At 49.5% G+C, this 17,582-nt stretch overlaps 1 protein-coding gene across 1 annotated transcript in view; it reads left to right on the plus strand.

Annotated features, from left to right (window-relative positions):
• Positions 1–664: 664 nt before the first annotated feature.
• The window catches only part of PDCL3 (phosducin like 3), a 61,591-nt gene continuing 44,673 nt past the window's right edge, over positions 665–17,582 (plus strand). The window contains exon 1 of the mRNA XM_068133290.2: positions 665–732. Within this exon, the coding sequence (XP_067989391.1) occupies positions 727–732 (6 nt within the window). The 5' untranslated portion in view covers positions 665–726. The remainder of the gene's footprint in view (positions 733–17,582) is intronic.

Genomic DNA, 17,582 nt, shown 5'->3' on the forward strand with positions numbered 1-17,582 from the left:
CTTTCTTTGAAATTGTAATTTACCAAAAGTGAACGGAGTGCTCGGCGCCACTTTACAACATGGTGGTCTCCATGTAAACAATGCTACTCCAACAAATTATGGCCGGGCCGTCGTTTGCAGTTTGATTCGATCCTGTTGGGTCAACTTCACCAAACGTATTTGTTGTGTTTGCAACGGCGACCAAGTACGAGGAAGAGGGAAAGAAAGATAAATAAATGAGGAGTAAGAAGGTGGAACTCCCTCCCAAGCTTATCTATATACCCTACCGCTGTGCATTTTGGGGGAGGGGCTTTGAACGTTTGTAGATCTTGAAGAATTAGAATGAAAGTCGAACTGTAGAAGTAACAATAAAAGTATGAAATACACGTTTCAATAATATTGTGAATATACATAACAGGGGTCTCCTCTGAACATTTCATTGGTTGTAGTATGTTTTGAATCCGACTTCAACAGCCATTTTTACTAACGGAATGAAGCACCTCTCTTAATCGCTCCCTCCACTTAAAAGACATGATTCAAATCATATAAATAATCGGGGCAAACTCAATGTCGTCTTCCGGAAGTTAATGGATCCATTTCCTGCTGTGGTCTTTAAGTGCGTGGCGTATATAGAGTCAAGCGGCTCGAAAAGCGTCATGCGGCCAGAAGGCGAAGAAGAAGAAGACAGAATAGGTAGAAGAAGAAGACTTGTACGGATGGTTATGCGGAAGCGGAAGGATCTTTAACATGCAGGTTTGTTCTTTACCTTTAATGGATAAATCATGTGTAAGGGTATAACAGCGGAGATATGCACAGCATTTTGTGTATTTGGAGAACCATATTTAGAATACGGGACAGTATTCCATTAGACTATTAGAGAATAAGGGTTTACCCAGCGGCTGCGGCATGGTTTGTTCACCACTTCACGGCTTCGCTGGTACAACTCTTAAATTAACGTAATGAGTTTTAATATCAATTGAACGACCACGTGATAGGCATGGTGAGGTAACGATGCCAATCGCGCTAACTTTGTGCAACATAATGAACACGGGTCGTTAAGTAAGGCGCGAACCATTACTTGGGTTACTCTCCCAGAACGTGACCATTTTTGGAGCGATCGAGGTGCCGCATCTGTTCTCGGAATGTGTCCTTCCCGGATATTTTCTCCCCAAGACCGTTTCCCATTTTACATCGTTTCGGCCCATCGTATATGGTGTGCAGTTTATTTGAATACGGTGTGCGACAATACTCATTGATATTCCTGGGAGTTTTGGGGCGGCTGTTCACGTTTCGATCGGGGATTCTGCTGCAAACAACACCGCCATGGCTAACTCGCACTGCTTTATGACGGCGTGTTTGTGAGTCCTGAGATTATAAAATACTACCTTCTAAGCAAAGGCAAGAATCGAACAGTGAGACCTATTATGCAAAAGCAGGGAAATACTTAAGCTAATTATCGATTTAAATTATTGAATGGACTAAAATATAAATTTTAATTATTTCATGGTCTTTAAAAAGGTTAATTGTGTTGCACTCTAGGTTTCACCCAGAAACAAAGTTCTCAGCTACTTGTCCGCCCACCGCGATATGGTGGTGCAACATCGTGCGGCAGGGGTTCAATTTGGCTGAAAAGAATGTAGAACACCCTGATTTTAAAATAAAATTTAACATCAACATTATTCATGCCTGTTCGGTCATTTCAAAAGTGAATGTTGAGCTTTTCAAATGCAGCGCGGGAAGCGGCCACTGTGAATGGGAGACAGACAAACACACAGACAGACATCACGGTTCACAATATATGTAGGATATATGAAGAGTAGGCTATTGATTATCTTGCATCATAATTTGCTAGTAACAGAAAGGGTCGAGACAAAGCAGATGAGGAATTTCTAGATGAAATCCAGGATTGCTTCAAAAAAAAAAAACTGTTTGCTGATAAGCATATGAGGAAGTTTAGTGGTAGTGGGGAGCAGAGGCCATTTTGGGACACGTGAAGGTCACGTCGAGTGTGCAAGGATTTAAAAAAAGATTTCGAGTTCATTAGTGGAGTAAGGCAATTGGATTTCAGGGAGGGAAACTTTGAGAGTTTGAGGAAAGTGTTAGATGCTATAGATTTGGTGAAGCTAAAAAGATGGCCATCGGCATCATCAAACTTGCCTTCCTGAAATCGGAGTATATTCTAGTGAGGTGTAAAGCTCGAGAAAGAGACCAGGGTGGACTTGTGCACGAAATTGGTAAAGATGACGATGACGACCAAACAGCCATTTGTACTGAAGCAGGTCTTGGAAAGGGTACACAAGCAGGTGTGTTAACCAGAGGAAAGAGTGAAGTACAGTCTGACCCCAACATTCCTGGGGGATACAACAACAACAAACAACAACAGGCATTTTAAGGCCATTTTCCCTGCTAGAGCGGGGGTTAGCCTTGCGGGCCCCATGACAATCTTCTCCATTTTGCCCTATTTTCTGGTAAAGTAAAGCCTCATTTAAAATAGTGTACTGGTGCAGTTTTTGTCATTGTATGTGAGGATGGCACAACTGCGGAAGGGAAGGTTCAGCGTGGAGAGAAAGGGTGGGGCTTATATTTATTAATTTATATATTTATTTATTTTTAACTATATGGTCTGGGCTCGTGGAAGAATTATGACACAGAACAAATCGGGACACAACACAGCAAAGGGAACAGCAGGAGAAAGGGGAAATGCCAACAGCGGGGTGGAGGGAGAAACTAAACAAGGGATGCAGGTAGCGATGAGGGGTAAGGGAGAACGCAAAGGGTAGACAAGATGGATATGTAAGCAAAATTTTTTGTAGGTGTGGGGAGTGGTTTAACAGGTGTAGAAAAGATCATGATTTTGGATGGTGGATGATGAGATGGTGGTGAACAGCTGTCTGGAAGACCTGGAGGGAAGAATGAGATTGAAGAGAGGTGGTTCCACGGGTGAGGAAAAAGAGGAATAAATGAGTGGAGGAGAGCAGTGGATCTAGGTTTATGCAGTTTCACTCGTAGGGGATTGCGCCTGGAACACGTGTCCTGCAGATACCTGAGGGGGCACAGAGAAGACAGAGGGTCCAAGTCTTCACAAGGCACCACTCGGTTTTAGAGGAGGGAGACGAGCTCATTTTTGAAATTGGACAGATGTTGTTTTCCTGGTTGGTTTTCTGGTTTCCAGGCTGGTTTTCCAGCTCTCCAGAGACTCATTACGATCTTTGTGGAATGATCTGAGGTTGCTTCAGTTGGATTTGCCTTCCAGGAGGAGAACGCCAGTTGTTTTAAGCAACTTCCTCATCACAGGATTCAGATTACCAAGAGTGGGAGGATGGGGAAGATAATTGAAGATGAGATGAGATGAGATGAATCTGTGCATAAGAGAGGGATGTTTTCTGTGGAAGAATTCCCAAGCTGTATTAATATCGGTGGTGGTGGATATACAAGACCAGTCCTGATGTGTTAAAAAAAAATATATATATATATATATTGTTGCGGTTTTAGAACCCACACTTTTGTAAATAAATAATCACTTGTAAATATGACATTAAAGGTTAAAGGTTGCACCCCTAGTTAGTCCACAAGCAACACGTAGGCCACCATAGGAACTCAGTTATTTCATTATTATTTGTTTTAGTTAAGGCCATGTTTCCAATAGTTGAATCTGCGTTGCATCAATCAAATAAGGAGTAGGCTCTTTCGTCCATTTTGCCAACCTCTCTCTCCCAATTCTGTTACGTGCCTTTGTTAGCGTTCGCCTTAGCGCCGCCATTAACCATGTGGTCGGCCCGAGGAAAAAGGGGGCGGGACGCCAAGAACAAGGTGTGGTCCGTCAACTAGCCGTCAAAGGCGTGGCCGGTAAGCCCCCACCAGCCAACCAGGGCTGAGGGAAGATCACCGACGGGCGTGGCCTTTGTGGAGTGCGGAGTGATCTTGGCTCGCGTTATAAAAGCGTGAGCGCAAAGCCCTTTTACGGACTGGGCCGAGGACTCCTTTTGAAAGAACTGCGCACAACGGACTACTTGATGAGAGAGTGCGGGTTGCAATGAAAGCCTAATACGGAGCGCACATTGGCAAGAAGGACTCACTCGCTGGCGTTATAAGAGAACCTTGGAAAGGGTGCGTTTGGCAGAGCCATTCATTTATTACGTACGGAGCATCCCAGTCCCCCCGCTATATGTAAGGTCCGCTCGCGTTCCACCAATACGCAGAGCTGCCTGCTGGGTTTTCGCCCGCGGAACCAGAGCCTGGACTGGAGTGGACCGGAGCCGGGACCCCATCACCGGACCATCTACCTGGACCTTCCACCCTACCAGCTACAATCCCCGTGTGAGTGCGTATGTTTGTCTGAGGTCGTAGAGTAAGACTGTATTAAGACTGCCCTGTGTGCTGCTTCTTCCTCTTCCTTTTCTGTACATCCTTTCGTTTCCTCTTTCTTTCTTTGTACATAATTAATAAACCCATCTTTGTTCTTCCTACCTTCTGGTTTCCTCTCCATCCGATCGCATCCGTCCTTTCTCTCAATTGAGTACCTGTGGCACGATTAGGAACCGCTCAGAATCGGGTTTAGTCATTTGTTAACGGCCCGGACCGCGGACTGCTAACCGCTCGGCATTTACCATCACATCCGTGGTTCGATCAGGAGTTATTTCCCTGCTTTACGGTCGGGTTAGTAAGTAGGTATTTGGGACTACATTGACCAATGACCCTAGCTAATACCGACCTGAAGGAGCGTTATAATTTCTAAAGACTCGGGTCGGTCAGTCACGGACAAGAGGATTAACCCCCTCTTGATAAGGGGAGAGCCGACCCCCGAGATCTGTAACTATATATATATATATATATATATATATATATATATATATATATATTGTAACGATTTTGAGAAGTGTGTAACGAATTTGAGAAGTGTAACGGTTTTTGAGAAGTGTAACAATTTTGGAGGAAGTGTAACGAATGTGAAAACGTTACAATGTGAACGTTACAAACGTACGGTACCACCCTGTTAATGTAAATAATGGTCGCAGTCAGCGTCCTAGTTAATTGCATGGAATATACACGCAGGTCACGATATATCTTTTAAATAGTGTATTTCCTTATTCCATGTAGGCTAAGTATGTGTTTTCCCACTAGATTGACTTTGCATTGTATCAAACAAAATAAGCGTAGGCCCTTCCAATTTCCCCAAAACCTCCCTTCCATTTGCCTTCCGCATTTTGGTCGGTTTTTCTCTTCAACCACCATTGGCCACGAGGTAAGGTTGGAGAAGAAAGGCGTGTCTCCACCTCGTCAGAAGAGGGAAGGAGTGAACCGGCCCTAACAGCCAATCAACACCGCGGTGAGTGACCCGGTAGGCGTGCCCTCGGAGTCGGCGGCTTGATTTCGCTCGAGGTGATAAAAGCGACTGCAGGGGACTGCTTTACGAGATGAGCTGGAGAGGAGCAACGAGGCTGCACCAAAGAGAGGCGGTGAGATGCGAAACGCTCCAAGCCAAAGAGGAGAGGTACTCGGCAAGGAAACCAGCTTTGGAGAGACGCGCTGAAAGGAGAGAGACGGCCCCACCCCAAGAAAAGGAGCAGGTGTGCCGAACCAGCGCGTGGCGTCTCCCGCAGTGGATACGCGACGGAGGGTTTCCCGCCAAAACCGCGAGGAATTGCGAACGGCGGCCTCCCGACCTTGCCTCCATCTCAAGCCTTACCTGCCTGCATTATCCCCTGTGTAAGTGTGAACGTCCTGTCCTGCTCGTTTGTCTTGGGGCTAAGTAAAAATGAATAGTGTAAGTTAAGGATTCGCTGTGTCACTGTTTCTTCCATCCTTTGCTTGTGTGCGTATAATAAATCTGTTCTTCCTCCGTATTCTTCTTCTTTTTCATTCTCTTGCGATCGCTTTAGAGATTTCCCGATTGAATATCCGTGGGGCGATCTGGTCAACGTCGGGTGAAATCGGGTTTTAATCGGGGAGTAACTGTTCGGACGCGGTTAAATACACCACCGCTCGGTCAATATAACATCTAAAAGCCGCGTCTGTAACAATATATATATATATATATATATATATATATATATTGTTACAGACGCGGTTGTGGATGTTGGTTTACCGAGCGGTTTGGTATGACCGCGTCTGCACAGTTTACCCGATTATACTCGAACGTTGGCCGAGTCGCGCTACGCTAAATCAATTGAGGAAAGGACACAACGGCTGGGTTAAATGACACGACACCAGGGGTACAGTTCTCAAGACCTCCGGAGGAGGTTATAATATTTCGGAACGTTGAGATTACAAGGACAAGAGGGACAGCATAGGAAGGTAGGCACTTAATCACGGTCTTATAGTAACCCCGACAGACCACAGATAAACAGGACAAGACTGACTCACACCGGGATTGATGGCAAGGAAGGGCAGGTAGTCGGTGGTCAGCACAAGGTGCACCTTGTGCTCAGGGACAGAATCGACCCGGTCCGGTCCAGAGATGCGGGAGGTCTCTCAGCGCTCGGAGGTGGCGACTGGTTCTCTTCACTTCAAGCTCGGGGCGCATCTGACGTCACGTCCGGTAAGTGGCTGCGTATATCCGGCGGGGAGTGACACGCCCTCGGCTCGTTAGCTCCGCCCCAGATGGAATCGGCCCGCCGCTTCTTATTGGGTGCTGGGGGTTACCGGGCTCCGCCCTTGACGAGGGGCCGACAGTCAGCCCCTTCGTGGTAACCCCGCCGGAGCACATGGGCAATGGCGGCTAACCAAGCCGGAGTGAGGACGCACACTCCCCGCGCGCTGTTGTTGTAGTTGTTGTTGTTGTTGTTGTGGTTTCATGAGGAAGATGGGAGGAGGTATGGGGAGGTCCTAAACTCACTACTGGTGCCATACAATTACATTCTGGTGCAACGAAGAGTCAGAATTAATGGAAACGAGTCCTTAACTGACATAGACTAAGAATAACTAGCAAGATGTCCGAAAGTTGTCTACGTGAGATGCGGTGAACCTGGGCACGACATTTAATGGGGGAAAAAGGGGAAGGTCGGTTCTACTGAGTGTTGTTTACAGACAATGGGACTAGGGAATGGGGGATTGGGGATAGTTGGGGAGTATTGGGGAAAGAGGGGAATATTTACAAGCGGATATGGAGGCCAAATCCCATATCCGCAACTATATATATATATATATATATATATATATTGTTGCTGTTTTGAGATTGTAAATATGACATCATCAAAGGTAAAAGGTTTGCCCCCCATAGTTAGTCCACAAGCAACATGTAGGCCCACGTAGAGTATTAGTTATGTCATAGTATGTGTAAGAGTAGGCCATTTCCCTAGTAACATCTGCGTTGTGTAAAGAAATGAGCTTAGGTCCTTTCCTTTTGCGGCCATCCTCCAATTACATCATGGGCAAACTCGATCCCGCGCCCCAGTTGGCATCCCTCAAGTTTGTTACGCTTTGGCTGATCCCTTCGTGTGTTTCGCTGCCCTTTGTTTGCTCGAAACTAGTCGGGTAACACGAGGTAGGCCTAATAAGTGAGAGGAGCGTGAGGGTCGAGGTGTGGCCGCGCAAGGCAGCGCGTCAGAAGGCGATGACTGTAAGGAGCAACAGCCAACCAGGGCTCGGAGGGCATGGCGTGATAGGGCGTGGCAAGACGCGTCTAGTAAGTTCCAGAGGGTTCGCTGGGCAGGGCTATATAAGTCGCTGCACAAAGCCCTTGAACAGGACTGCCCTTATGAGGACTGGCTGGAAAAGGACTGGCTGGAAAAGGACTTGTGGGAGAGCACTGATGAGGATTGGTTGCTGGAGAACTCACGAGGACGCGCGTGCACACGACAGTATTGAGGACTTGGAAGCGCATTGTGAGCGCATATTGAACTATTACGTATGCAGCCACGCCAATGTAACCGCCAAAGCCCAGCCCTCCCGTTCGCCCCGTGTTATCCCGTGCGCGCCAACGACACGCGGAGAGCTCCTGGCCACTGTATTCATCTGCTTCGCTGTGCGAGTTGGGGACCGGAGAGCGAGCTGCCTGGACGCCATCCCTGGACCATAGACCTGTTCGTCTGCAAACCCCGTGTGAGTGTGTCTGAGTGTGAACGGGCCCGTTGTCCAGGGAATAAGTATAAGACCACCATCTCTTATCTTCCCCCATCCAAAACCTTGATCTTTTCTATCCCTGATAATTTCACCCAAATTCCACTTTTTGAAATACCAACTTCTGTCCTGGAAGTCCTTGGTGTCCTTGTGTTTTATACTCCTCCCACCCCCCCCCCCCCCTTCCCACGCCTCCTCCCCCCAAGCCCTCTCCCTCCCACACATCTCCCTGCTCTTAAATGTTGTGTGCTCTCAAGTGTTTGTGTGCTTCCCATTCTCTTGTCTTCCGCTCCCTCTTTTTATATATTTTGTTTGTCTGGTTGATTTGTTTGTGAAGTAAATGTCAGCTCTTTCACGAGCCTCGATTCAGTATACAAAAAAAAAAAGAAAAAAAAAAAAGACTGTTTAAGGACTGCACTGTGTTTTCTTCTGCTGATCATTGTACATTGTATAAATAAATCTTATTATTCCTTTTCTTCCAAATTCGACTGTTTCTGTGATTTCCTCCATTGGGTAAGCGTGGCACGAATAAGAACGGCTTGGATCGGGTTTAGTCATTGCTAACGGCTCGGGTCACGGGTTCGCTACCGCTCGGCGTATCCACCAACACCCGTGATTTGGGCGGGGCTTATTTCCTCGTTTCTGGGCAGCGTGAGTAATTAGGTAATAGCGAATTCTTAGTCCTAAAACCCGATTTCGCGCTGTCCGGGAAGGACGTCGTTGGTCCCGGGTCCCGTCGGCTAGTCAAAGACAAGGGGACTAATCCCCCCTTGGTAAGGGGAAAAGGCCGGCGCTGAGATCCGCAACAATATATATATATATATATATATATTGTTACGGACACGACTTAGATGTTGTTTGACCGAGCGGAATGGCCGCCGTGTTCGCACAAGTTACCCGATTACACTCGAACGTTGGCCGAATCGCGCTATGCTAAATCAATGAAGGAAAGGACACAACGGCTGGGTTAAATGACACGACACCAGGGGTACAGTTCTCAAGACCTCCGGAGGAGGATATAATATTGGGTATGCAGAACATTTAGATTACACGGCACAAGAGGTACAGCACAGAAAGGTGGGCACTTAGACACGGTCTTATCTTAGCCCCGACAGACCACAGACAAACGGGACAAGACTGACTCACACAGGGATTTATGGCAAGGAAGGGCAGGTAGTCGATGGCTCAAGGTGCACCTTGGCTCAGGGGCAGAATCGACTCGGTCCGGTCCAGAGATGCGGGAGGTATCTCTCAGCGCTAGGAGGTGGCGTCCTTTCTTCTTCATAGCTGAGGCGCATCTGACGTCACCTCCGTCTTCCTGCGCATGTCCAGCGGGGAGTGACACGCCCTCAGCTCGTTAGCTCCGCCCCAGATGGAATCGGTCCGCCGCTTATTATTGGGTGCGGGGGGTTACCGGGCTCCGCCCTTGACGAGGAGCTGACAGTCAGCCCCTGCGTGGTAACCCCGTCGGAGCACATGGTCAATGGCGGCTAACCAAGCCGGAGTGAGGACGCGCACTCCCCGCGCCGCTGTTGTTGTTGTTGGTGTTGTTGTTTCATGAGGAAGAGATGCGGGGAGGTATTGGGAGGTCCTAAACTTACTAATGGTGCCATACAATCACATTCTGGTGCAACGAAGAGTCAGAATTAATGGAAACGAGTCCTTAACTGACATAGACTAAGAATAACTAGCAAGATGTCCTATAGTTGTCTACGTGAGATGCGGTGGACCTGGGCACGACATTTAATGGGGGAAAAAGGGGAAGGTCGGTTCTACAGAGTGTTGTTTACAGAAAATGGGACTAGGGAATGGGGGATTGGGGATAGTTGGGAAGTATTGGGGAAATAGGGGAATATTTACAAGCGGATATGGATGGAGGCCAAATCCCATATCCGCAACATTGCACCCTTCTCTACCTCGGGGCGTCCCGACCCGATAAATTTTTACCTACTTTAATGTGGCACTCAGATGTAGTTCCCTCTACTATTAACTCAACCCTGAGTGCGACAGTTTTACAGATGTTCACAAATGAGTAAATATGTCCCCCTGCGACGTTGCACCCTTCTCCTCACAGAAACGCACCCACAGGATAACCGAATCGCGGAAAGAATTCTCAAACTAAACATACAGCCGGTAGGGAGCATTATTTACACAAGACTACACTGATATTTACACTACGATCCAGGACCTGTTTTTGGAGGAACACATGCAGATGTTATGCATAGAGAGAGCACGCATGCCAGCATCGATACACCAACCCACGAGTGCTCTGTGGCCCTACGGCCTTTAATAATGTGCAGAGCACCCCGTTCAAGCACCAAAAGCACCACCCCATCACACAGTCAGCACCATCCGGTGCACCAATAAAGTGTTTATAGTCACCGGTGGTGTCGCAGCCGGCCGATGTTCTGCCGCTGGTCTTGCCTTCCTGAAGTGCTTGGCCTTCTAGCTTCCTTAGAAAATAAAGAAAGGCGCCAACCGCGTCCATTTCTAAATTGTGGCCGTCAGGGGGCCAACTATTAGTGGTTCACCTGTATGGCATAGGTGCCACGTTGACCCATAGGTCCATCAACGGGTGGTGCTTGCCCGCAAAAGAACTGCGGTCCATTGTGGGCGGCCACAAAAATTGCGGTCCATATGGTGTATCGATCCAGGCAGCAAGCAGCGAAAGTGCAGGCCCACAACTGCGGAGCCAGCACCTCTCTCTCCTCTCTCTCTGCCCCAAAGCCAGATCCTCGGAGGTGGGAGACAAAAGAAGAAGACAAGTGAGTAAGGTGGTAAGGGCGCAAAAGTGCACGCAATATAAGATGATGCACACTGGGGGCACATGGGAACCAGGTGAGACAGGTACGTTCCTACCGTACGCCCCCCCCCCCATCAGGTAACCTACATTGCCCCTCCCCCTTACCCATTACTGTAACCACATAACACAACACTACCCATAAACATCTACTTTACAAATCAACAAACGTCCCTACTGTCTTCCCCGTTCCTCCCATAAACCAAATTCGTCTTCTCTCCCTCCTAACCAATCAAATTTGCCATTTCCAACTCTCATCAAAATTTGCCATCTCCAATTCATCATCAGTCCCTCCTAAGGAGGGAGAGATGGAATCACCCCAATGTCTCATCCACGTCGTGATGCGTCTCACAAATCCAACAGCAATTCTCATTTCCTGCAACACAAAACAAAGGAACACAGGTGTGGAGTCATCATCATCACCTCAGGTAAGTGGCTGCGTATGGTGCGACAGGTTCATCAATCCTAACTATTTCCTAAATGACTTTAACAACTTTACATTACCCGGGGTCTTTCTCCTGCCAAACCATTGGCCCTCTTACACTATGGGTTCTAAAAACCAATTCCCATTGACCAAACTATGGTGCTTTTCAATTTGGGGTCTCACTCCCCCGATTCATCTCCCGGTGCCCTCGCACAATTTCTGGGCCGCGACGTGTAGCTCTCCCAGCAGGTCTACCCACCTGCACACCTCCACCACTGCAGTTGCCTCCGAGCTTACCTGCTCCTTACCCTAACCTATCTACCTGGGGAAGGCCCTCTGGCGCTCTCCCCACTCGGTGCCCTCTCTGGCACTGGGCTACCCGGGTCCGTCCTCCGGATCCTCGGGCCCCATCCACAACTCTACCGGCTCCCAGAGCCCACCTGCGGCCTCACCTGGCCGACATCCTCACAGTGGTGGAGTGCCCAAACCAACTACACACACTAACAGGCTACACGCCCAGCCATTTCCACAACACTAATGCACCCATCCAATTACCATTCTGCAACCGCACCACAAATGCCAATATCCAACCACAATTTACCTATACCCTCTACCTAACACTTACACTACCCGCCCCGGGTATCCGTGATGGGGGTCCACTCTTCCCCCATTCACACCTTCGCACCATGCACACCACTCCATACCACTTACTCCATGTATTCCACACACCTGTACTTGCACACCTGTGCTCTCACACCTGGTGCCACCTGCACCCTTCTCTCCCCAAGCGCATTCGCGCTGATCCACAACACTCACTACTCATACACTGCTCCACACACCTGTCCAGTTGCACACCTGTGCAATCACACCTGTTCAATCACACCTGTTCAATCCTCACACACACGGCATCATCTCAGCTAACTACTCCCCTCTGAAACTTGCGCTTCCCAGTCGTCCCTTTAAACTATTGCGCTCCCACGTCATTATCATCCACACTAATCTACCTGCGTCCCCACTACAGGTATCAGTCACTAACTAATCTTAACGTTACCTAATGTCATCTCTAGATCCCTAACAATATAACCTAACCCACCCGGGCTAGTTTTCACTGCCATACACCCCATAAACTATAGCGCATTTGCCCCCCGTTTGTGAGGGATGACAGAGTTGCCATCCCACCACATCGGGCACCTCCCACTACCAATTTTGCACATCAAATTTCACCAAATCAAAAATTTGCCAATCACTACTCATCTGCCAATCATTACTGCCAATCCTTTGCCAATCATCAAATTTTGTTTTTCTAATTTCGGGGCCAAAACACTATCCTCGTCATTACAGTCTACCTACTAATGCCTCGGTGCGCCAATTCCTGTCCAAAGCCCGGCTTCGTACAGCCAAGCCATGAATGCGGGTTGTGTGGTGCCAGCGGCTGGATACGTCCCGCATTCGGTGCAGGGAAGGAGGTTTACCCGGGCCGAGGTCCCACGCACCATCTCGGCACGGAGCCATCCCATGGCTCGATCTCGACCTGCCGGAATGCCTCAACAAAAAGTGGTCGCCATGACGACCCTTCCTATCCAGCTGCCCGCTCCGCCTAGTGGAGCACGGACGCGGCCGTTCAAAGCGAGGCCCAGCACGCACCGAGGGCCCGATTCGGCTATAAGTCGTTCTAACCTCTAACCTGGTTACCGTCGATGCCTCACCTGGATGCTTACATGCATACGCTACCCCTTTCTTGCTCATACATGCAGCCGTTTCCATGCTCCTCGTCGTACCTTTTCTTACACACCTCGGTACACTCATTCCGCTCACCGACTTGGTCACACACCTGACCACCGAACACCTTGGCACACATTCGTCGCTCGCACACCTCACCAACACACCTCTTCGCGCCCCTTCCTCGGTCACCTCCTCTGTGACAATCACAGGTGTGCTCTCACTCGCACACCCAACCACGTGCCTCACTACCAATTCCAGCGTGCATTCCCACTCACGCTCTACCATTCCAGGTGTGCATCCTTCCATTCCAGGTGTACATCCTCGCTCACCTGTCACAACCAACTCACGCTCCTTGTCACTCTCACTACTCTCACCTCCACTCTTGACAACGCACTCACCCTTACTCCCGACAGCGCACTCTTTCCCCATGCACCTGTCCGTTACACACCTTTCTCGCGCACACTCTTGCGCACACTCTTCCGTCACACCCTCTGTAACACTCACCACAGGCGTGCATTCTTCCTTGCCTTTGACAGCGCACTCTTTCCCCATGCACCTGTCCGTCACACACCTTTCTCGCGCACACTCTTGCGCACACTCTCCCGTCACACCCTCTGTAACACTTACCACACCGCGCTTCCATGTGCTCCCTCGCACACGCGCTACGACCGACTCACTCTCGCCAGCACCCTCACTCCTTGGCACGCACTTTTTCCTCACACACCCCAGAGTCGGACTTTCTCGCACACCTCCTTTTTCGCACACCAGACCTGTCGCACACTTCACCAACGGCCTCTCACGAACACCCGGGTCCATCTCGACCCCCAAGCTTCTTAAATCACCTGGCGCATCATACGCACGACCATATTGGTCACCACTTACACCGGGTCCTCTTCCTCTTCGCTTTTCCTCCATCACCTGCGAATCCCTCATCCGGTTAATGAGCACTTCATCACGATCCAAACACAGACTTTGGACCAATTCTTTTACCTCCTCCTTTATCTCTTTCTTATCCCCTCTCCGTCGCTTCTTAATTTCGCTCACCCCTTCTTCCACTTCTTCTAATTTCTGCTTTACCTCTTTTATTTCCCGGTACGTCTCCTCAAGTTCGTCCTCTAAGGCTACCTTGACCGTTTCCATGTGCGTCCTCACCTGCCGGTCCTTCGTCTCCATTACCTCTGTCACCTCGTCCAACCTCGTTGTCAGTCCCTCACGTACCATCTGACATTCCCTCTTCGTCGCTATCAAGTCGTCTTTTAGTTCTTTCTGTGTCGCTTTTAAGCCCTCTATTACCGCTGTGTTCTTCTTTACCTGGTCCCCCAACTCCTTTTGTCCCACTGTCAGTTGTTCTACTCCCAGCGTCAACTCCTCTATACCACCTTGCAATTTTACAGTCCCCTTTCTCACCTCCTTCTCCATGCGCTCCTTACAGTGCCTCACCTCCTCGCGCACTCCTCCGACCTCCTCACTCACCCCTCTTCTGATCGCCTCTCCCATCACTTGCATCTCCTGCCCAGATGCCACCCTCATCTGCTCCATTTCCTCCCTGTGAGCATCCAGTTTAGTTTCTACCCCCATTCTGACCCCCTCTATCTGCTGCCCCATTTGTTTAACTTCCCTTTCCGCTTGGTCCCTCATGTCCCTCAATTTGCCTTCCATACTGTTTTCTAACCCCTCTAACCCTTTTTGCATCCCTTCCATTTGATTCTCTTGAGCGGCCATTCTGTTTTCTACCCCCATTAACCCATTTTTCACCTCTTTTATCCCGTTGTCTAACCCCTCAAATTTGTCGTCTAACTTCCCAAATTTCTTGTCTAATCCCTTAAAATTATTGTCTAACCCCTCACCGGTACCCCTCGCTTCGTCCCTCATTACCCCAATTTGGTTTCCCATTACCCCCATTTGGTTTCCCATTACCCCCAATTGCTCACTCCGAGCCCTCGCTTCGTCCCTCATTGCCCCCATTATTCTGTTTTCCATTTCTTCATTATTCTTGTCCATAAGGGCCTTCATTTGCATTAAAAAAAGGTTCAAATCCACCGGTGGCGCTACCACGGTCGCGGGCGCGGTCGCCGTGGCCATGTGCGAGGCGCCATTTTGTGCGCCCGTAACCTCGTGCGCGACGACGCCATTTTGCGACCCTGCTACCCTCACTGCTTCGCTCTCCTCATGTCCCTCAATTTGGTCCTGGATCGACCCTGCCTCACTCTCCTCTACCGGAACCCAGCCGACTTGATCTGCCATAGCGCGACTTTCAAAATTCGGGTTTTTATTTTTTTTGTAAAACACAATCAAATTTCGCCGTTATAATTTCGAGCGCGTGAAACGCGCTCCGGGACCGATCCCACTTCCCGACACCAATTGTTACGGACACGACTTAGATGTTGTTTGACCGAGCGGAATGGCCGCCGTGTTCGCACAAGTTACCCGATTACACTCGAACGTTGGCCGAATCGCGCTATGCTAAATCAATGAAGGAAAGGACACAACGGCTGGGTTAAATGACACGACACCAGGGGTACAGTTCTCAAGACCTCCGGAGGAGGATATAATATTGGGTGTGCAGAACGTTTAGATTACACGGCACAAGAGATACAGCACAGAAAGGTGGGCACTTAGACACGGTCTTATCTTAGCCCCGACAGACCACAGACAAACGGGACAAGACTGACTCACACAGGGATTGATGGCAAGGAAGGGCAGGTAGTCGATGGCTCAAGGTGCACCTTGGCTCAGGGGCAGAATCGACTCGGTCCGGTCCAGAGATGCGGGAGGTATCTCTCAGCGCTAGGAGGTGGCGTCCTTTCTTCTTCGTAGCTGAGGCGCATCTGACGTCACCTCCGTCTTCCTGCGCATGTCCAGCGGGGAGTGACACGCCCTCGGCTCGTTAGCTCCGCCCCAGATGGAATCGGTCCGCCGCTTCTTATTGGGTGCGGGGGGTTACCGGGCTCCGCCCTTGACGAGGAGCTGACAGTCAGCCCCTGCGTGGTAACCCCGTCGGAGCACATGGTCAATGGCGGCTAACCAAGCCGGAGTGAGGACGCGCACTCTCCGCGCCGCTGTTGTTGTTGTTGGTGTTGTTGTTTCATGAGGAAGAGATGCGGGGAGGTATTGGGAGGTCCTAAACTTACTAATGGTGCCATACAATCACATTCTGGTGCAACGAAGAGTCAGAATTAATGGAAACGAGTCCTTAACTGACATAGACTAAGAATAACTAGCAAGATGTCCTATAGTTGTCTACGTGAGATGCGGTGGACCTGGGCACGACATTTAATGGGGGAAAAAGGGGAAGGTCGGTTCTACAGAGTGTTGTTTACAGAAAATGGGACTAGGGAATGGGGGATTGGGGATAGTTGGGAAGTATTGGGGAAATAGGGGAATATTTACAAGCGGATATGGATGGAGGCCAAATCCCATATCCGCAACAATATATATATTGTTACGGATCTCAGAGTACGGCACTCCCGTTAGCAAGGGGGGGGGGGGGGTTAATCCACTTGTCTTGTTAAGCTGGCCGTCTCCGGTCCTGGAACTATCCCGCTCCTTTGTGGGGTGAGATTGGCCAGGGTGATTGGTCAAAGGTTTCCCAAATACCTTCACCAATCTCTCTGCAAAGCAGGGAGATGAGTCACTGCTCGAACCGCGGATGTGATGGTAATTGCCGAGCGGTTTAGCAATCCACGATCCGAGCCGTTAACAAAAGGACTAAACCCGATTTAAAGCGGTTGGCCAAATCGTGCCACAGGTACTCAATTGGGGACAGGACGCAAGCGATTGGATGAGAGGAACCAAAGAATAAGAAGGGTGAAGGAAGAACAAATATGATTTATTAACTACCTAAAAGAGGAAACGAAAGGCAAGAAGAATATACAAAAGAGGGAAATAAAAGGACATAGGGCAAGCTTATCTAAACAGTCTTAACTTATCACGATCCCAGGACAAACGGACAGACTCACACGGAATGGTAGTTGGTAGGGGAGGAAGGTCCAAGCAGATGGTTCCAGGCGATGGGATCCGTCCAGGCTACGGGTCCGCGGGCGAAGAACGGCAGGCAGCTTCGCGTATCGTTGGCGCGCGACCGGACCTTACATATGCGAGGGGCTGGAATGCTGCATATGTATGGCGTGCCGAATGCTCTCAAAACCAATGGCATTTCGTGTCAAACGATCGTCCCAAGCGATCCTCCGCGCAATGTTCTTATCATCCGCGTCTGTGCGCTGTTCTCTCCTCGTCTGCCGATCATCCCTCCTCTCTGCCGATCTCTTGAAGTAGTTCGCGGCGGTGCTTTTATTACCTGCCTTGCGTATCAAGCCGCGTCCGCTTCGCTCCGCCTACCGGTGAACACGCCTCGGCCCGGATTGGTCGCGAGGGTTCATTGGTACCTCCCCTCGTGACGCGTTGATGGGGCCACGCCTATTATATGTTCCTGGCCGCTCCTCCCTTCTTCTCCCACTCTGCCACGTGGCTTATGGCGGTGGGCAGGAACAAACCAAAAGGCAGCGAGCGCTGATGCGGCTGCGGCTGGTAGAGTAGTGCAATATGATTTGGAGGGCAGATTACGCCGCAAAATGAATGGAATGGGAATTTGAGAAAGGG

Source organism: Myxine glutinosa, chromosome 12, assembly GCF_964187855.1.
Source record: "Myxine glutinosa chromosome 12, kmMyxGlut1.1, whole genome shotgun sequence".
NCBI classification, from domain to species: Eukaryota; Metazoa; Chordata; class Myxini; order Myxiniformes; family Myxinidae; genus Myxine; species Myxine glutinosa.